Source organism: Sciurus carolinensis, chromosome 17 (assembly GCF_902686445.1).
Source record: "Sciurus carolinensis chromosome 17, mSciCar1.2, whole genome shotgun sequence".
In the NCBI taxonomy this organism is placed as follows: Eukaryota; Metazoa; Chordata; class Mammalia; order Rodentia; family Sciuridae; genus Sciurus; species Sciurus carolinensis.
Genome location: NC_062229.1, coordinates 4,424,867 through 4,447,230, shown reverse-complemented (window position 1 = coordinate 4,447,230; position 22,364 = coordinate 4,424,867). Strand labels below are relative to the sequence as shown.

The window sequence follows — 22,364 nt, the reverse complement described above, 5'->3', positions numbered from 1 at the left end:
GTGAGCTCAAATAGCTGGTTATGGTTAGTTTTATGCTTTAGTCCTTTCAAAAGGGAGGTTGATCTTGTTGATAAATAGGATAAGTGACTGCAGTAATTTCGTGGTATCAGAAAGCAAAATCAGGGTGGTGTTTACCATGGTTGCTCAAAACCATAAATGATAATAGATGCATATGAAGTAATCTGAATGCCTGTTTCCTCTGGAGTCTAGTTAATTCCAGACTTTTTTCAAACAGTTCTTATCAGGTCTCTTGAGAATTATATAGCACTTGGGGGCAAAGATGCAGCCTAGGAGCCCAGCACTGGAGGCCAGGATGGAGAAGACCTCCACGGCCACCATGACCCTGCCCTTGGTGCTGTGGTACACAGGGAGGAAGGTGAGCCAGACACTGCAGAACACCAGCATGCTGAAGGTCAGGAACTTGGCTTCATTGAAGGTGTCAGGCAGGTTCCTGGCCAGGAAGGCCACTGTGAAAGTCCCCAGGGCCAGGGAGCCCAGGTATCCCAGGCCACAGTAGAAGGCAGTGACCGAGCCCTTGTTGCAGGTGATGATGATGTGGCCATGTTCAGAGTGTGAGTCTGAGTCCACAAAGGGAGGAGAGGTGCCCAGCCAGACTCCACAGAGAGTCAGCTGGATCAGGGAGCAGCTGGGAATGATGAAGTTAGGTGCCCCTGATACCAGCAATCGCCTCATCCTTCTTCCTGGAGCAGTGAACTTGAAGGCCACAACCACAGTAATAGTTTTGGCCAAGACAGTGGAAACAGCCACAGTGAATACCAGTCCAAATGCTATTGGCTGGAGGGTGCAGGTGGCTGTGTTAGGATGGCCAATGAAGAGCAGGGAACAGAGGAAGCATGGGAAGAGGGAGATGAGCAGGATGTAGCTGAGAGCACGGTTGTTGGCCTTGACTATGGGAGTGTGTTGGTGCCTCACGAAGACCCCAAGAACAGCAGCTGTGAGTGCAGAGAGGCACAGGGCAGTGCAGACCAGAGTCTTCCCCAGGGGATCCTCATAGGCCAGAAAAGTCACAGCCTTTTGGAGACAGGTGGTTCCCTCAGTGTTGGCGTACTGGTGATCTGGACACTTCACACACTGGTCCATGTCTGGTGAGAAATGCAGAATGTCATCAGTCCTGGGTCAGTAACTCTCTTCGTTCCAGACCCCCTCAAGGAGGAAATGGGGCAAGCTTAGCCAACATGTCCTTCCTTATTCTCAATCAACCCTCCCTATTCTTTATGGTTAAGAAACCATGGCTATTGTTTCTTCTTTCGACTTATCTTGCTTATTCACAAGAACATCTTTCTTATCTAACAATGCCAAAATACCCACAATCTTAGTTCATTCAGGATATAATAAAGAAATAACCTTGAGCTCATTGTTCATAAAGACATACATTTACCATCCACATTTCTGGAACCAAGGAAGTCCAGGCTGGAAGAGCTGTATGTGTATGGTCTGCAAATGGCTCTCTCTGCTGCAGGGAACGTGACTCTTGCTGTGTACCCACCTGGCTGTAGGTGCAACCCCCCAAGTCTTATTTCTGATAGCAATAATCTTATTAATGAAGGTGGAGACCTCATGTATCTGTCACCACCAGAAGCTCTACATCATCATACCATCACCTGGAGGGCTAATTTTCAACATATGGATTTGGGGAAGACACAAAACCCCTGCCTGTGTCACTTAATTGGACTTCTAGAAGCTATGGTCTGGGTAAGTTTATTAAACCATCACAAGGAAATAAATTACCAAGTCACAATCATTTAGAGAAGACAGCACATAATTTCATGAGGAGTCCTCCCACCCAAAAGCTGCAGTTTCTACCCCAGAGTGTGCAAGATCTTGAGTGAACTGCCTGGCATCACAGACCAGTTCTGACAGTCCTGACACCTTTCCGTTTCTTTCCAGCTAAGAATGGGTCTTATTTGTCCACTTTCTTCAGTCTTCTTTCATTTTTCTCAATTCTTCCAAATTTCCAGTAAACTTATTTCAATATATTTCAAAATTTTAAATGTTGTGTTTTCTTTTAAATTATCCTTTTTGAGAACATCAAGAGTAGTAATAGAAATAAATAGGTTGCATCTATCAAATTGCATGGTATTGGCACCAAACAGACAGGCAGACAAATGGTACAGAATAGAAGACCCAGAGAAAAACCCATATAAATACAGTTATTTCATACTAGACAAAGGTGCCAAAAACATACAATGGAGAAAAGGTAGCCTCTTCAACAAATGGTGCTGGGAAAACTGGAAATCTATATGCAGCAAAATGAAATTAAACTCCTCTCACCCTGCACAAAACTCAACTCAAAATGGATCAAAGGCCTAGGAATTAGACCAGAGACCCTGCACCATAAAGAAAGAAAAGTAGACCCAAATCTTTGTCATGTCAGCATACCACCAGACTTCCTCAAAAGACTTCCTTAAAAGCACAAGAAATAAAAACAAGAATCCTACAACCACCTTTTGTGTTGAAATTGTGTTGCATATTTTTGTTAGGTACTCTGGGTATCACATGGAATGGTAATTCCCTATACTTAGCCATTTCTGACACTGACACCTTTTCTTTATTGCACCACTTGGTGATCTCATCATTGGCAGACACTACCACCACTGTCAAGACTTCCATGCCACCCTACCAAATATGGGTTAGCATCACCCATTTCTTCCTACAGTCCCTGTGATGGCATCTGCTAGACTGTGGTGGAACGCCTCGAGTTCACCTCTCCATGTGCTGTTTCCCGCCCAGGTGTGAGTTGGGGGAGAGCAGGAAATACACCCTCCTTATTGGGGGTGTGCTCTACCACAGCCTCTTCTGCACTGCAGGAATTTTTATTCCTTAACACAAGAACAATCTTTCTGAGCACCTGTTCTACATCAAGAATGGTGCTGGGTACTGAGAGAGTAAGGCTGTGCAAGACCCACCTCTTCAATGTGATGCAAATGGACCTCCAGAGAAGCTGAGAGCAGGGTTGGGGTTGTGGCCCAGTGGTAGAGCGCTTGCCTAGAATGTGTGAGGCCCTGAGTAGAATTTTCAGCATTGCATATAAATAAATGAATAAAATAAAGTCCATCAATATCTAAAAATTTTTTAATTAAGAAGAAGAAACTGAGAATAGAGACATAAAGTACAGTGTGTTAAGTTCATAGGTGGAGATAAAACTTAGGCTACCATTAGATTGCTGCTGTATGCAGTGGATGTAGAATGCTGAGTCAAAACAACACGTGGTTCAAGAGATGGGGGTTTATTCTTTCATGGGGTGGGACTATGATTATAACAACTGAGTTTTGAACTTAAGCAAGGAAGAATTTTGTCCCTGCATTTCTCTTCGAGATCAATTCTAGTTCCCTGTACGGGTTGGGGATTCAGGAGATTCCAGGAATTTTTTCCTAAGACATGCACTCACCTGTCTGGTTGGAAATCTCATCCTCTGGGCAGGCGATGCAGTCAAAGCAACAGGCAGCCTTTCCATCCTGGGGGGACTTCCTGAATCCAGGTCTACAACTGGCACTGCAGACTGAGTGGGGAATCTAGGAAAATCAGAAATGGGTTAGCAACAGAGGACTTTGACCCCATCCCACAATAACTGTAATGTTTTAGAGTATTGGACCACTAATAAACTTAGTTCACATATACTTACACAAAGTTGAAGGATCAAATGCCAACTACACTGCTAAATGTACATATGAGCATCTAGAGACACATGTTGAACAAATGTGTTCCTTTTTCAACCATAAGAAAGTCACCAAGAAAATCTTGGAAGGTGAAATACAATGCATTAAATATACAGATGTGGTTATTTACTAAGTTTTGCAGAAACACCCAAGCCACCATAGTGTAATGCAGAGAGTTATGATTAGTACCAACAGACCTGTCTGTATCCTGTGGCCCACTCTATCTTGTCCTCAGATAGAGACAGTTGTTGACCATGTGGCAAATATGGGGAAAACGTTCCAACTTTCACCTTAAGTCCAAGCCCTTCTGGAAAATTCCAGAAGTTAAGAATGTCATAGTCTCTGTCCAATTGTCCTTTTTGATTCACAATCACTGGGTCTCCTGCCGGATTGTTAAATTTGATGTTCTTCAAGAAAGGGTGCAGCTGAAAGAGAAGCAACAAGTTATGAAGAGTGCCCCAGAGTTATGAAGAAACCTGGATTAGGGAAGTCTCCACATTTTCTTTACTCCCTTCCTAAAAATTCAATTTCATTACAGGCAGGTGACAGTAAAACAAGGAGAACTAGCATATCCTAATGTTTCTACACTATCAGTCAGACTCTGGAGGAGAGTTCCAAACACACGCACGCCAGGGTTGTCAGTGGGCAAGCTGTTCAGATAAACCTCGACACCCGACACCCGTTTCCTCTCCTTGTTCTCAGGTCACCTGTGAGCTAGGTCAGGACACAGGGCCTACTGTGGTTGCAGAATTGCATGAGATGACTTATGCAAACCATTCATTGTGCTCAGCATCCCTCAGGCAGTTCAAGAGCTTGTTTTGTGCTTGTCAATTAAGGACTTCCTGGAAGGAGTGGTTTCACCTGTTGAGAGCAGGGGGAGGGCAGGATCTTGAGGTGCTCCCTCACTACACACTGATGATCTTCATTCTTGGCTCCTTTCTCCCTTCACACTGACATTGGGTTCTTGATCACCATCCAGGCATAGATTTACCCGCTGGCAGTGAAAACAGTACAGAAGTGCTTGTGTTTGGGGAGAGGGTCCTGCACTGCTTGGTTTGAGGCCCTGTGGAATGCTTCAAGGTAGGATGCAACCTTGGTGAAGTTCAAACCACCCAATGGGAAACATTACCTGCCAGGGGGAGAACACTGGTCCTTTCCCACTCTTCAATTGTTGCACATCCTCTTGTCGAAGAAGCATCTCATGGAGGGTGTGGGCCACGGCATACACAGCATTGTATATATTGTAACTTCCGTCACTCATGGCCGTGTCAAAGTGGTGCCATGGTAACCATGCCAAGGAGCCTTTGGAAGAACAGTTCCTCAATGTTTTACAGTCAAACTTTGAGACTGAGCAGTTAAAATGCATCCACCATAACCTTGCAAGGTATGTGTCCTCTGGGTATTTGGATGGATTAGCTGTCCGGATAAAATGTTTAAAACCAGAAATCTCCCCATGGTAGTGTGAAAAGAGGAGAGCACCATGGAATGGGTCAAGGATGAAATGTCTCTTACTGGTGGTAACATCCCACTGAGAGGTGGTGACCCAAATTCTTCGTGTGACTAAATTGTCCCATCTTTTAAAACTCACAGCCAGAAGAGACTCTGTGTCTCCAAAAATGATCACAACCCTTGCTGATGATTTCACGATCTGGCTGTATTGTATGTGAGCTCTTTTGAAATACAAAAGTACGGTGACTGGGATCATATTAATAAAGGCTGCACAGACTCCATTCCTGTCCATTTCTCCTCTCAACTCTGAGAGAAATCGAATGCCTTTCTCATCTTCCGAGATGATCAGCCCCACCCAGTTCCAGCTGAAATGAACCATCAAGGACACCATGCCAAAGGCCAGAGATGTGTCCTTGGGAGCCATCTGATAGAGAGAAGGAAGCTGACCAGGGTCACTCAAGATGGGTTCAAAAGGCCCAAAGGTTAGCTGGGGGGAAGAACATAAATGTCACATGAAGAAGAGAATTTGCATGAAGCACCACCTCAGAACTGAAAGGAGTTGTACAACATTTTTCAGTGGTAGAAGTGAAGATTTTCTTGTCCTGGTTTTCTAATCAAGTCCTAAATTTTCATAGCATCTGATAAAATAACTGATTAGTCTCAGTGTTCAGGGAAACCCTTTATCTGTTTACCCCACTCTACCCTGTGTGTTTCAAACCACGTATATAAAGATTCCCCTCCAGTATTGGAGTGCTTAGCCTTAGAGACTATACATTTTGATACAGGCATAAACTCCATCATCTTCTTTCACTCTCTCCCCTGACAATGGCACCAATAAATGTTTCATCTCTCCCCATTCTGCCACCCTCACCTGTGGAAATTTGTAGAGCTGCAGCAATGTTCCAATTTGGGCAGATGTCCTTGTTGGTCCTGTAATGACTGCTACAGACTTGCTCTCCTTTCTACAGGTGTAATTAGGGATGTGCTTGTCCACGCCGGTAAGCCATGTTAGAGAGCTCTCCAGTGTCCTCCGATCAGTGTGCAGGGCACTGTGGAACTCATATCCCAGAGATATGTTGGGTAAAAGATATGGGTTCCTGTTGATCTCTTCAATGGCAAAAACCAGTGACAGGGCATACTGGTAGTTCCTGGACTGCAACCTGCATAGAGGTCATAGGGATCTTTAGGTATGTTTCGTTTGTTTGTTATTTCCAGAACGCCAGAGTGCTGGGGATTCGAACCTGGGCCTCCAGCATGAGAGGCTGGCCCTCTACGAAATGTGCTATATGGCCTGCTGGAATCTTTAGGGATAAGACTTCAACTGCGATTTTCTTTAAGTACAATATAAAGATTTGTAGGTACTGAACACTCTCTTTGCCCCCACACCCAGTTCATATGTTGAAATCCTCCCCTGTCATGTGATGGTGTTAGAGCATGGAACTTGGTGGACAATTAGGATTAAATAGGGTCACGAGGGTGTGTCACTTATCAGTGTCCCTGGATATGATCTTCTCCTCTATCAGAGAAGATCCTTGTCCATTCATGAGCCAGGAAGCAGACCTTGGCCTGACAACCAGCCAGTTTGTGGTGTGATGTTGGACTTCTGATCCTTCACAAATGTGAAAAACAGATGATTGTTGTTGGAGTCACCTTGTTTATGGTTTGTTGTCCTAAGCAGCCTGCACTGAGATGGTGAAACAAGTGAGGGTGAAGGCCCACGCAGGTGTGGTGACAGAAACAGGTGACACTTACCAGCTGTTTGACGTCCTCACCAAGGGATCTCAGGACTTCCCTTCCTCCCCCTCCTCCTGCTCACCCCTCTTATCTTCTTGTCCTCCTTCCACCTCTTCTACTTCTATTTGGGACTATGAATAAAATGGTTCAATATGTAAGAGAACAATGACAATTTGTGTTGCCTTGATGCCTTTTCCATTATGAATGAGCCATTTTATTTATAATGATGAATTTTGTCTTTTTTTCAATTTATTTGATATTATTTTAGTTCCCTACCCTGGATTTTATTGTTTGGAATTTACCTGGTGTATCTTTGTACTTTCTGCTTGTATCTTGACTTTGAAATATGCCATATATTTTTTATTTCATATATCCCTTTTAAAAATAATTGACCAAAAATTGTGATTTTCTTATCCAATTTGGCAATCTGTGTTTAACTGAAGAATTTATTCTGTTCGTTATTAGAAATGTCATTTTTTCACATTGTTTGTATTTTACATTGTATTTTCCTGTAATAGTTTTTGCATGGCTTCTCTTTTTGTTCTTTACCATGTGCACACCAGACCACACTATCTGATGTAGATGTATTATCTCATCTGTGCAATTTAGAGACTCTTATTTTAACTGTCTCTGCATGATTTGTTTCTTTCTGTTTTCTAGTATTTTCTTTCTGTATTTCTTGTCTTTCTCATTCTCTTCTCCACATCTGCCTTTTCCATCATGTTTTCTAGTTTCTTGTTATTCCATTCTTGATTTATGTTTCCTTCAAAATTTACCTTCAGTTCTTTACATCAACTTCTTTATTACATACCTATGAAGTTTTAATATCTAAAAAGGGTTAGTTTTCAAATAGGTCTTTTTTGATAGTTTCCAATTTCATCTTTCTTTTGCAATTATGTCTTTTATTACTTCATGCAATCTCATAAATGCAGTTGAAATTACATTTTATGAAAACTTGCTGCTTTCTGGTGAAACCCTTTCTAGAACTCCTTACTACCAAGAGTCCATGTGATGTTTTTCCCACTCATACACAGGTTTTCAGTGAGTTGGAAAGACATCAATTTTTAATGCAAATGACTTTACATTTGCATTAAAGAAAAGAAAGAGAAAATAGTGCCTGTAAACATCACATTTATTTGGATTGAGGAAAAACAGAAGCAGGCCTAAGCAGAGGGCCCTGGCCTACACCAAATGGGCCCCAACCCAGTCCTACTGAGTCAGAAAGTCAGGGAATGGATTCCAGAAATCTTGATGTTTCAGTAAGCCTTCCAGTGGATTTTGATCCATGATAATGTTACAGAAACTCTAGTTTAGTAAAAAGTCATGATATCAAAGAAACAAATATGAGCACAGCAGAGTGAAGTAATTGCCTAGGAACTTGATCAACTTTGGTGTTCAAAAATGCACATTTTAAAATCTCTAGCAATTAGAGAAATACAAATCAAAACTACTCAAATTTCATCTCACTCCATTCAGAATGGCAATTATTAAGAATTCAAGCAATAGTAAGTGTTATAGAGGATATGGTGGGGAAAGGTACACTCATACATTGCTGGTGGAACTGTAAATTGGTGCAACCACCTCAGAAAGCAGTATGGAGATTCTTCAGAAAACTTGGAACGGAACCATCACTTGACCCAGCTATTCCACTTCTCAGTTTATACCCAAAAGATTTAAATACAGCATACTACACTGACAGCCACACTAATGTTTATAGCAGCTCAACTCAAATAGGTAAACTATGGAACCAATCTAGGAGCAGTTTAGCAGATAAAGGCATAATAAATGTGGTATTATACACAATGGAATATTATTCAGCTTTAAGAAAAAGCAATTATGGGAGATGCCCCTCCCCCCCGCTGGAGCGGTAAACATGGACAACTGGGATCATCGTAGAGGAGGCGACTCAGCACAGCACTTGGACTCGGAGCAACCACTAGGGCTCTGGGCGGCTGCCTGAGGAGGAGCTGCGTGGCGAGCTGTCTAGACTCAGAGCGACTGCTTCTGAACACCCGGGGGGTTGCCTGGAGGAAGAGGAGAAGTGTGGCGGGTCGCTTGGTCTAGGAGTGACTGCATCAGAGCTACAGGCAGTTGCCAGAGGAGGAGCTGCATGGTGAGCTGTTTGGACTCAGAACGACCGCTTCTGAACACCGGGGGGTTGCCTGGAGGAAGAGGAGAAGCGTGGCGGGTCGCTTGGTCGAGGAGTGATTGCATCAGAGCCACAGGCGGTTGCCAGAGGAGGAGGCGAGTGGTGAGTTGTTTGGACTCAAAGCGACTGCTCCTGAACACTGGTGGCCTGCCTGGAGGAGGAGGGCGGTGGGTCGCTTGGTCTCTGAGCGACCACTCCTGAACACCTGGAGGGCTACCCCGAGGAGGAGGAGGAACGGGGCAGGGCACTGGGACTCGGAGTGACTGCCTAAGGCTACGAGCGGTTGGCGGGAGGAGGAGACGCAAAGTGAGTTGCTTGAACTCCTAGTGACTGCGTCAGAACACCGGGCGGCTGTCCGGAGGAAGAGGCGGGTCTCTGGGTCTCAGAGCTATTGTACGGGGCTCCAGGTGGCGACTCAGAGGAGGGGCCGCATAGCCAGGCGATTAGGTGCAGAGCAGGGTCCCAGGATCTAGGCGGCTTCTTGGTGGAAGAGCCGCACAGAGACACGCCTAGGGGCAGAGTGAAGTTTCTAGGACTGCGGGCAGATTCTCTGAGGAGAGGCAGCCTAAGGAGACTCATCTGCGAAGGGTGAGGCTCCCAGGCCCAGGAGGTAGGTCCGGGCCCCTGGGAACATTGCAGAGGAAGACAGCCCAGCCCAGGCGGTAGTTGTAGATTGAGGGGAACCTCTAGGAGGGGAACTGACCAGCGAGACCTCCCCACCGAGTGAGTCTTCCCTGCCAGGTGAGGTTTTCCCACAAGGACGGTAAAACCAGAGACACAGGCACAAACAGGCCTTGCCGCAGCCTAGTTCCCCTTTGGATGACCATTGGTCAACAAGTGGAGGCACCTCTGCCCACTAGCAGGGAATATACCCCACCTGAGGGTCACCAACCCTAGAGAGGCAGCTTCCTTGTGGAACACCACATTATCAACTTCCTCCAAGACTGCAGGCTACTGTAGGATAAGAGGGGATATACTAGCAATGTTCAGGGACATTATAAGTCAATAGAGGAAATCTGCAATATCTTAAGGACCCACAGATTCCTGAACAATATGAGAAAACAAGGGAAGAAAATGCCCCAAACAAATCTGGATGTTACATCAATAAAATCCAACGACAGCAAGCAGAAGAAATGACAGAAAGGGAGTTCAGAATGTACATAATTAAAATGATCAGGGAAGCAAACGATGAGATGAAAGAGCAAATGCAGGCATTGAATGATGAGATGAAAGAGCAAATGCAGGCATTGAATGATCGCACCAATTGACAGTTAAAAGAGAAAATACAGGAAGCAAAAGATCATTTCAATAAAGAGTTAGAGATATTGAAAAAAAAAACAAACAGAAATCCTTGAAATGAAGGAAACAATAAACCAAATTAAGAACTCCATAGAAAGCACAACCAATAGGATAGAATACCTGGAAGACAGAACCTCAGATATTGAAGAAAAAATATTTAACCTTGAAAGCAAAGTTGAACAAACAGAGAAGATGGTAAGAAATCATGAACAGAATCTCCAAGAAATATGGGATATCATGAAAAGGCGAAATTTGAGAATTATTGGGATTGAGGAAGGCTTAGAGAAACAAACCAAAGGAATGAACAATCTGTTCAATGAAATAATATCAGAAAATTTCCCAAATCTGAAGAATGAAATGGAAAATCAAGTTCAAGAGGCTTATAGGACTCCAAATACACAAAATTACAACAGACCCACACCAAGGCACATTATAATGAAAATACCTAACATACAAAATAAAGACAGAATTTTAAAGACTGTGAGAGAAAAGAACCAAATTACACTCAGGGGGAAACCAATACGGATATCAGCAGATTTTTCAATCCAGACCTTAAAAGCTAGAAGGGCCTGGAACTACATTTTTCAAGCTCTGAAAGAAAATGGATGCCAACCAAGAATCTTATACCCAGCAAAACTTACCTTCAAATTTGACAATGAAATAAAATCATTCCATGATAAACAAAAGCTAAAAGAATTTACAAAAAGAAAGCCAGTATTACAGAACATTCTCAGCAAAATATTCCATGAGGAAGAGATAAAAAACAAAGAAGCAAATCAGCAAAGGGAGGAATTTTCCTAAAGGAACTGTCAAATAAAGGAGGAGCCAAGTTGTGTCAAAAAAATAAATAAATAAATAAAATTTTAAAGATGAACCAAATGACTGGGAATACAAATCATATCTCAATAATAACTCTGAATGTTATTGGCCTGAATTCATTAATCAAAAGACATAGACTGGCAGATTGGATTAAAAAGAAAGATCCAACAATATGTTGCCTGCAAGAGACTCACCTCATAGAAAGAGATACCCATAGACTAAAGGTGAAAGGTTGGGGAAAAACATAGCATGCACATGGACTCAACAAAAAAGCTGGAGTATCCATCCTCATTTCAGATAATGTGGACTTCAAGCTAAAGTTAGTCAGAAGGGATAAAGAAGGACATTTCATACTGCTTAAGGGAAGCATATATCAGCAAGATATAACAATCATAAACATCTATGCCCCAAACAGTGGCTCATCCATGTATGTTAAACAAATCCTTCTCAATTTTAGAAACCAAATAGACTGTAACACAATAATACTAGGTGATTTTAACACGCCTCTCTCACCACTGGACAGATCTTCCAAACAAAAATTGAACAAAGAAACCATAGATCTCAATAACACAATCAATAATTTAGACTTAACAGACATTTATAGAATATGCCATCCAACCAAGAGCGAATACACTTTCTTCTCAGCAGCATATGGATCCTTCTGTAAAATAGACCATATATTATGCCACAAAGCTAATGTTAGCAAATACAAGAAAATAGAGACACTACCTTGTATTCTATCAGATCATAATGGATTGAAGTTAGAAATAAATGAAAGAGTAAAAAACAGAAATTTCTCCAACACCTGGAGATTAAACAATATGCTATTATATGATGAATGGATAACAGAAGATATTAGGAAGGAAATTAAAAAATTCTTAGAGGTAAATGAGAACAAAGAAACATCATATCAAAATCTCTGGGGCACTATGAAAGCAGTACTTAGAGGAAAATTTATTTCATGGAGCACATTCAATAAAAGAAGTAAAACTCAACAAGTAAATGACCTAACACTACAGCTCAAAGCCCTAGAAAAAGAAGAACAGACCAACACCAAAAGTAGTAGAAGACAGGGAATAGTTAAACTCAGAGCTGAAATCAACGAAATTGAAACAAGAGAAACAATACCAAAAATTGACAAAATAAATAGTTGGTTCTTCGAAAAAATAAACAATATTGATAAACCTTTAGCCACACTAACAAAGACAAGACGAGAGAAAACCCAAACCACTAAAATTCGGAATGAACAAGGAACTATCACAACAGACACGACTGAAATACAAAACATAATTAGAAGCTATTTTGGAAATCTATACTCCAACAAAATAGAAAATCTGGAAGACATCAACAGGTTTCTAGAGACATATGAATTGCCTAAACTGAACGAGAAGGACATACACAATTTAAATAGACCAGTTTCAAGTAATGAAATAGAAGAAGTCATCAAAAGCCTACCAACAAAGAAAAGTCCAGGACCAGATGGTTTCTCAGTCGAGTTCTACAAAACCTTTAAAGAAGAGCTCATTCCAATACTTCTCAATGTATTCCATAAAATAGAAGAGGAAGGAACCCTCCCAAACTCATTCTATGAAGCCAATATTACCCTGATACCTAAACCAGACAGAGACACATCGAGGAAAGAACATTTCAGACAAATATCCTTTATGAACATCGACGCAAAAATTCTCAACAAAATTTTAGCAAATCGCATACAAAAACATATTAAAAAGATAGTGCACCATGATCAAGTGGGTTTCATCCCAGGGATGCAAGGTTGGTTCAACATCAGGAAATCAATAAATGTAATTCACCATATCAATAGACTTAAAGTCAAGAATCACATGATTATTTCGATAGATGCAGAAAAAGCATTTGATAAAATATAGCACCCCTTCATGCTCAAAACACTAGAAAAAATAGGGATAGTGGGAACATTCCTTAACATTGTAAAGGCCATCTATGCTAAGCCCATGGCTAATATCATTCTAAATGGTGAAAAATTGAAAGTATTCCCCCCTAAAAACTGGAACAAGGCAGGGATGCCCTCTTTCACCACTTCTTTTCAATATCGTCCTTGAAACTCTAGCCAGAGCAATTAGACAGACCAAAGAAATTAAAGGGATACGAATAGGAAAAGAGGAACTCAAACTGTCCCTATTTGATGATGATATGATTATATACTTAGAGGAACCAGGAAATTCCACCAGAAAACTTTTAGATCTCTTAAGTGAATTCAGTAAAGTAGTGGGATATAAGATCAATGCACATAAATATAATGCATTTTTATACATAAGCGATGAATTTTCAGAAAGAGAATTTAGGAAAACTACCCATTCACAATAGCATTGAAAAAAATAAAATACTTGGGAATCAATCTCACAAAAGACGTGAAAGACCTCTACAATGAGAACTACACAACAGTAAAGGACGAAATTCAAGAAAACCTTAGAAGATGGAAAGATCTCCCATGTTCTTGGATAGGAAGAATTAATATTGTCAAAATGGCCATACTACCAAAAGTGCTATACAGATTAAATGCAATTCCAATTAAAATCCCAATGATGTACCTTACAGAAATAGAGCAAGCAATTATGAAATTCGTCTGGAAGAATAAAAAACCCAGAATAGCTAAAGCAATCCTTGGCAGAAAGAGTGAAGCAGGGGGTATCGCAATACCAGATCTTCAACTCTACTACAAAGCAATAGTAACAAAAACGGCATGGTATTGGTACCAAAATAGAAAGGTGGATCAATGGTACAGAATAGAGGACATGGACAGAAACCCAAATAAATACAATTGTATGGTACTAGACAAAGGGGTCAAAAATATGCAATGGAGAAAAGATAGCCTCTTCAACAAATTGTGCTGTGAGAATTGGAAATCCGTATGCAACAGAATGAAACTAAACCCATATCTCTCACCATGCACAAAACTAAACTCAAAATGGATTAAGGGCCTTGGAATCAGACCAGAGACCTTGCATCTTATAGAAGAAAAAGTAGGTCCAGAGCTTCAACATGTCGGCTTAGGACCAGACTTCCTCAACAGGACTCCCATAGCACAAGAAATAAAAGCAAGAATCAATAACTGGGATAGATTCAAACTAAAAAGCTTTCTCTCAGCAAAGGAAACTATCAGCAATGCGAAGGAAGAGACTACAGAGTGGGAGAAAATCTTTGCCAATCATACTTCAGATAGAGCGCTAATCTACAGAATATGTAAAGAACTCAAAAAACTCTACAGCAAGAATGCAAATAATCCAATCGACAAATGGGCTAAGGAAATGAATAGACACTTCACAGAAGAAGATCTACAAGCAATCAACAAACATATGGAAAAATGTTCAACATCTCTAGTAATAAGAGAAATGCAAATCAAAACCACCCTAAGATTCCATCTCACCCCAATTAGAATGGCGATTATCAAGAATACAAGCAACAACAGGTGTTGGCGAGGCTGTGGGGAGAAAGGTACACTCATACATTGCTGGTGGGGCTGCAAATTAGTGCAGCCACTCTGGAAAGCAGTGTGGGGACTCCTTAGAAAACTTGGAATGGAACCACCGTTTGACCCAGCTATCCCACTCCTTGACCTATACCCAAAGGACTTAAAATCAGCATATTCCAGAGATACAGCCACATCAATGTTCATAGCTTCTCAGTTCACAATAGCCAGATTGTGGAACCAATCTAGATGTCCTTCAATTGATGAATGTATAAAGAAACTGTGGTATATATAGACAATGGAATATTACTCAGCCATAAAGAATGATAAAATTATGGCATATGCAGGCAAATGTATGAAATTGGAGAATATCATGCTAAGTGAGATAAGCCAATCTCAAAAAACCAAAAGACGAATGATATTGCTAATAAGTGAATGAGGACACATAATGGGGGGTGGGGGAGTTAGTGTTAGGATTAGAGTTAGGTTTAGGGAGGGGGGCAAGAATGGAGGAAGGAAAGACTCTATAGAGGGAAAAGAGGGATGGGAGGGGTGGGGGGAAGGGAAAAAATAACAGAATGAATCAAACATTATGCTGTGTAAATTTATGATTACACAAATGGTATGCCTTTACGCCATGTGCAAACAGAGAAACAACATGTATCCCATTTGTTTACAATAAAAAAAAGCAATTTTGGCATTTGCATGTAAATGGGTGGGAGCTGAAGACTATTTTGCTATGTGAAATAAGCCAAACTCAAAAAATAAATGGTCAAATATTTTCTCTGATAAATGGATGCTGATACATAATTGTGTGGGTAGGGAAGAATGAAAGATCTTTGAGTTGTGCAAAGGGGAGTGAGGGTAAAGAGAGGGAGGAATGGGAGGGTTGGTGGAATGAGGCTGATATTATTACCCTATGTACATGTATGATTACTCTACCAGTGTCAGTCTGCACCACGTACAGCCAGAGGAATGAGAAGTTGTTCTCCATGTTTGCACAATGTGTCAAAGTGAATTCTACTTCATGTATAACTAAGTAGAACAAATTTAAAAATAAGATTAAGGAAACAAACTTAATGGGGAACCAGGCATTTGAAATCTATCAAGATCAAAATATCCAAATTATACTATATCTGTAGAGAAAAGAATCATTGAAGAATTTGTGAGGCGAGACTTTTGATTCTGGGTTCTGCAGGTTTTTTGCATTAGGAATTCTACAAAACTGAATACAAATATGATACATATTTCCAACCATATAAAGTTAAATAGGTTCATTTTTTTGAAATATAACAAAAAGTGAAAAAACAAAGAAGCTAAGTAGAAAAGTTAAAATTTAGAATCATAGAGTTAAAAGCATACCCATCACTCACAATACATTTCAATTATATGTATTTGTTTTTTAATTTTCATTGGTGCATTATAATGATATGTAATAGTGGTATATAACATGCTGTATTCATACACCCAAATAACATAATTCCATTGACTACACTGCCTAATGTCTTTGCTTTTCCTCCCCTCCTCCCTCTACTTGATTCATTTGTTCTACTCTACTCCTCCTTATTATTGTTATTGTTATTATTACTATCATTCACTAGTGCATTATAATGACATGCCTACCACTCCTCCCATTGTCTCAATCCCCTTCCTATACTCTTTTGGTTTCATTTTCATGAAATCCCCTTTTAAAAAATTCCTTTGTTTCTCCTCTTAGCTTCCCCATATGAAAAAAATCATTCTACACTTGACTTTCTGACTCTGGTTTATTGCACCTAGGATGATATTCTCCAGTTCCATCCATTAACTAGTAAATGACATTTTTCTACTGGCTGAATAAAACTCCATGATGAATATATTCCACATTCTTTTTATCTGCTAGTTTGTTGATATGTGCTGAGACTGGTTCCCTAACTTGGCTATTGTAAATTGTGGTGCTGTAAACATTGGTATGCATGTATCACTGTAGAGTGCTGATTTTAGTTCTTTTGGATAAATAACAAGGAGTGGTACAGCTGAATCATAAGGCAGTTTCAAACCTAGTCTTTTGTGAACTCTCCATGCTGCTCTCCAGAGTGGTGGTACTAATTAGGTTTGGAATTATATAATCCACCCTCTGAAAGCAAACATTGCCCATCAAAATTGCTATTTTCAGCAAAGTTATCATTCAGAATCAAATAGAAATACAAACCTTCAAAGGTAAGAACAAATTAAAGGAATTCATAAGCAGTAATCCAGCACTATAAAAAATGCTTGATAAAAAACTGCACACTGAACTCAAAAGAAACTCCAGTGCTCCTTAATAAATGACACTTGCTAAAAGAGCAGTTATGCATATGAAAATATGACCAAATTAATATATAAAACAAATAAAAATGGAAGGATGTAATAAACATCTGTCCATAAATATTGAATGTAAATGGTCATAAAAGACATAATCAGGCACAATGTATTGAAAAACGACATAATTGTATGCTGTTTTCAAGAGACTTGGGCAAACATATTCACAGGATCAAATTAAAAGATTGGGAAAAGACATTCCATGTTAATGGAGTCCAAAAAAACCCAGGAGTAGTTATTCCCATAGCCAACAAAGTAGATTTCAAGTAAAAATTAATCAGAGGAGACAAGGGAGGTAACTACATACTGGTGAAGGGAAAAATCCAACAAGAAGATATAAGGATAGGAAATCTTTATGCCTCAAATGCCAATGCACCTGTTTCCATAAAACAAGTGCTTCTTGACACCAAGCCTCAGATAAACCCCTATACAGTCATACGGGTAATTTTCACACCCATCCCTTTCACCAGCACACAGGTCATCCAGACAAAAAACCAATGAAGGAGATTCTGACCTAAATACTACTAAAAGTCAAATGGATATAACAGAAATCTATAAACTATTTCATCAAGGAACAGTTGAATTCACAAACATGTATGTTGCAGAAAAGATAGCCTTTTTAACAAATGGTGCTGGGAAAACTGGAAAATCCATATGTAGAAAAATGACACTTGATCCCTATCTTGCACCATGCACAAAACTCAATGTGGATCAAAGACCCAGGAGTTAGAACAGAAACTCTGAAGCTGGCAGAAAAAAATGCATGCTAAACACTTCAACATATTGTCATAGATACAGACTTCCTTAACAAGACTCCATGTGCAAGAAATAAAACCAAAAATGAAAAAGTGGGATGGCATCAAATTAAAAAACTTCTGCACAGCAAAGAAAACAAGGGCATGAGGAAAGAGTGTACAGAATGGGAGGTTTGTGCCACATGCTCCTCAGATAGTCAATTACTATCCAGAATATTTAAGGAAATAAAGAATCTTAACACACACAAAAATAATAACAGTTAGTATATGAGCACAAAACTAAACAGACACTTCTCAAAAGAAGAGACACAAATGACCATCAAATATATGCAAAAAGTTCAACATCTGTAGCAATCAGGAAAATTCCAATCAACACTACACTGAGATTTCATCTCACCATGGTTGGAAAGGCAACTATCAAAAACAACAATAAGTGCTGATGAGGATGTATTTTGTGGGTGAGACTGCAAGTTAATATAACCCTTCTGGAAAGCACTATGGAGCCATCCTGAAAAGACTAGGAATGGAACCACCATACAACCCAGAAATGCTACTCCTTGGTGTTTATCCAAAAGATCTAAAATCAGCATACTACAGCAATATAGACAAATCAATGTTTATAGTAGTTCAATCCACAATAGCCTAGTTATGGAACCAACCCAGATGGCCTTCAACAGAAGAATGGATAAAGAAAATGTGGTATATATACAGATTATAGTTTTACTCAGCCTTAAAGAATGAAATTATGACATTTGGTGGTAACTGGATGAAAGTGGAGAACATCATGCTAAATAAAATAAGTCAGACCCAGAAAGTCAAGGATCAAACATTTTTTCTCATATGTAAAAACTAGACCAAAGTAAGGAAAAGAAAAGTAGGGATTGTCCATGAAAATAGAAGAGCAAACTGTGGAATAGAAAGAAATTGATGGGCAGAAAGGAAGGGTTGGAAAAAGAAGACATAGTGGAATGAATCTTACCAAACTACCCTATGTACCTATGCATATACCACAGCGAACTTCACCTTAACGTAGATCCGCAATGCATTATTTAAAACAAAACTATAAATAAATAGAAAGATCAGTAGAGCAAAAGGAACAGTGGGACAGAGGAATGGAGGGAAAGTGGAAGTAGGGGGGACTGAATTGGAGCCAATTATATTCCACATTTGTAAAATCATGTCAAAATGAACCCCCAAATTATGTATAACTATTGTGCACTAATAAAACATTAATTAAAACAAAAAACCCTTTGTCTTTTTGTGTTGCCCTGCAAAGTGCCAGCTAATGTGGCCCAGTGCTGAAGCTGGTTGAAATAGCCCTCAGCTCCTTTCTCACCAGTACAGGTTGAATGAAATGGGAATACTGTCAATCAGAGTTTCATCTTGACCAAGTCTAGGTCAAGGCACTCCCATTGTGGGGCTCATTGAGAGTCCTGCATCAGAAGTTCCAGCAGCTGGGGTTCAGTTCTTATTGGGACTTGACAACTTTGTTGGATGGTATCTGGACAGATTAGATCAACACACCACCAGGCTGGGCAGCTGCCAATCTGCTGGGCTTCTGGGTCTCAGAGGCCTCCTGAGGATTCCACTCATGGTGGATAGCAACCAGCCCTCCACAGGCCTCACATGCTCCACTGTGTATGAATACAGCCTCCTCAGGTTGGGTCCTCAAATGTAATCATGCCCAATTGCTCAGTTTCAGTACCTTTTTGTCCAGTTACAGAAGTGCCAGACTCAAACAGAAAGTGATTTGTATGTCTTTAGCTCTAACCCTCTGTATCTCTAACCTTAATGCTCCGGTTTCACGGTGCCTGTTTCAATCACCTTCACACAGAAGGTGCCTTCCAGGAAGTGTGGCAGTATCTGGTAAGTTCTCTCAGGCTCCTGTCGCTGGAAGCTGAAGCTTGGCCTACTGAAGATGGCTCCCGCCTCAGTTCTCCACTTGCCCTTGGAGAAACACGGGTCACACTACAAACACTAACTTCTGTGGAGACTCAGTTTCAGCTACATTCAGACTGTTTTCTGCTTTACATGTTTTCACCCACCAAGTGTGTCTACTTTTGATGAGTTTGACAGATTTGGCTCCATGGAAATGTCACAGGCCAGGCTATATGAGCAATGACTAAACAGACTCCATTTTGCTCTGAGACTCCGTGTTATGTAGGAAATCAGCTTCTCCCATGGGAACACCCCACCTCTGTCCCCATTATCAGTTACTTAATGTGACATGTTTAGCAATACAAAATGACGAGTCTTATGTGATGAAAAATTGCTCTTTTGATTCTTATTTCTCCTAAACAATGCACCATGTGAACAGTGATATCAACAATGATTGTGTGGATGTTAGTAACCATTCTTTAGTTTGTACCTAGGTAAGGGTCATTTTGATCCACTTCCCCTTCTGCTGATGATTTCATGATGTTAGTTTGTAATTTTGAATCCTAGGAACAGACACTTATGATTGATGTGAATTTTGGTATAGGAACTCCTGCAACCCTATGGTCAGGGCTGTTCTCCCAATAGCCATTTTTGGGGGCATTATTTGATACAGTCAGCCAGACAGTTTAGTAAAGACTCTCAAATTTGGACCCATCAGTGGTGATCAGTCTGTCTTAAGTTGCACCCCATAACATACTGTGCTGCTTCTTTCTGCTTGTGTTCCCTCCCTGTGTGGTGACCTGGTCCAGTGCCACCACCAGCTTGGTTCCAGTGTGCTCTTCCCTGTCCTCTGTTCAAACACCTTAGGTTCTGGTCTGAGTCTCTGACTGTCTGATGTGCACTGCAGTGAATCCCCTCTGCTCTCCACCTCACTGGGAGCCAGCGTTCCTGATCCTTGGACCTCGACCCAAAGAGCAACTGGAGAGCACACCCTTCCTCTCACCTGCCATCTTGATTTCCCTCTATTTCAATAATTTAAGTGGCTAATTCAGTGTTAACTGTTTCTCTATCTTTCACAGAAGAAATATAAAATTAAAGTCGAATAAACGAACCAAAAGAATGGCAAATTTCAGTGTTCTTATGTAACAGTGACCCACCTCATGCTGTGAACACAGCCCTTGCTGCTCTGCCTCTGCAGCTAGTTTTAAAATGGACATGCTTTCTTCTCCTCTTCTCTCTCCTCCTCCCCAACCTGAGGGAGGGGAACGGGATTGCTTTTTCCCATCCTAGACTGAGTTACCTGTCCTTGAGCACACACCCACCACAAGGACCAAGTACTTCAGACTTCAGACAGGGATGAAGTCCCTTCACCACAGGGACTTCAGATTTCAGGGATGGCAAGTTCTCCCACCCCACCCCCAGGGAACACCTGGAATGAATATCTTCTTTAAAAACCCTCTGTTCTCCCTGATGGGCAGAATCACAGCCTCTGGGACAGGAGTCCCTTTGCTTCTCCTTTGCTAGGAAAGCAGTGCGCCTTCTTTTTCCTTTCTAAACTGTGTCCACATTATTGAATTGACATTGGGGACAAGGACTGAGCTTTTGGTAACTCATAACAGACACAAATGCTCACAGCATAGCCACAACTGAAAATACTTACTAAATTTATGTGAATGCTCATATGCATTTATCTCAGGTGAAAAGTATTAAGGAAAACAAAATTACCAGAAATTGAAAATAATAAGCACACATATAGTTTTATAAGTAAGACAAAACATTAGGAAATATTAATTTAAATGAACCTAACCATAGCTATGTTCAGACAAGTCATCACAGACTCTAAGGTTTTGACTGAAAATGCCAATACTGAGGTCCTGTATATTGTTAATGTTTATGTATTATGTTTTTACCAGAAACATATAATAAATTACAAATTAAGCCCTGCCCAACAAACTGGTGTCTATTTATGGGTCTCAAGTTTGATGCCAGTGTCAGTCAGTACTGTCCAAAATACTTGGTAAAATACAATGTAAAAAGAGAAAATGTTCACTTTGGTTTACAGTTTGGGAGGTTTTAATCCCTGGTTGGTGGCTCACCACTTCTGGGTCTTCAGCAGCACACTTTGTCACTTATAGAGCATTCCATGGAGCAAGGAGCCCACCTCATGGCTCAGCAGGTTAATCCAGCCCGGGAGAGAGAGATCTTGGGTCAGCACAGAAATTCAGTGAGCAAGCACATTTGAAATGCAGGGTGCTAAACCACACACTAAGGAAACTTCTCATTGAAGATTGAAAATATTTTTAGCTGGTCAATAGACAAAACGAAGATCATTTTGATGAAATGATTTTGAAAGGAAATGAAACACGTGGTTAAAAAGCCATCACAAGGAGCGGAGACAGAGAGGGAGGGGAGGCCTGAGGCACATGAGGACATTGGGTTGCAGAGAGGGGACCTCAGCTTTAAGTTTCTTGAGTGGAAGATAAAAAGAACACAAGCATATGAATTCAACATGAGTGAAAGAGACGGAGAACATGTCTGAAGTAGTTGAGAATGAAGGAGCAGAGATGACAGAAGACTGAGGGGAAATGAGGGGCAACAGGTCCAACAGAAAATAGTCAGCAGATCTGGCTCCTTGAAAAGGTCCACAGATAGACAGAAGGGGTCAATCAGAGGAGGAAGCCTGCTGCAGGAAGAGTGTCAGCATTCCATAGTAGGGAGAACTCATGAGTGGAGGCATGCAGGCCATTGGAAAGTCACTCCTTTGACTGCAGGAAAAGGCTGGGTTTTTTTTTTTCTTTTTTCAAATGAAACTGTAGTAA

At 40.7% G+C, this 22,364-nt stretch overlaps 1 protein-coding gene across 1 annotated transcript in view; it reads right to left on the bottom strand.

The window, feature by feature from the left end:
* Positions 1-210: 210 nt before the first annotated feature.
* The window catches only part of LOC124968980 (vomeronasal type-2 receptor 116-like), a 29,169-nt gene continuing 7,015 nt past the window's right edge, over positions 211-22,364 (bottom strand). The window contains exons 3-7 of the mRNA XM_047531810.1: positions 5,998-6,286; positions 4,807-5,613; positions 3,875-4,102; positions 3,404-3,533; positions 211-1,103 (exon numbers count right to left, since the gene is read on the bottom strand). Of these exons, the coding sequence (XP_047387766.1) occupies positions 211-1,103; positions 3,404-3,533; positions 3,875-4,102; positions 4,807-5,613; positions 5,998-6,286 (2,347 nt within the window). The remainder of the gene's footprint in view (positions 1,104-3,403; positions 3,534-3,874; positions 4,103-4,806; positions 5,614-5,997; positions 6,287-22,364) is intronic.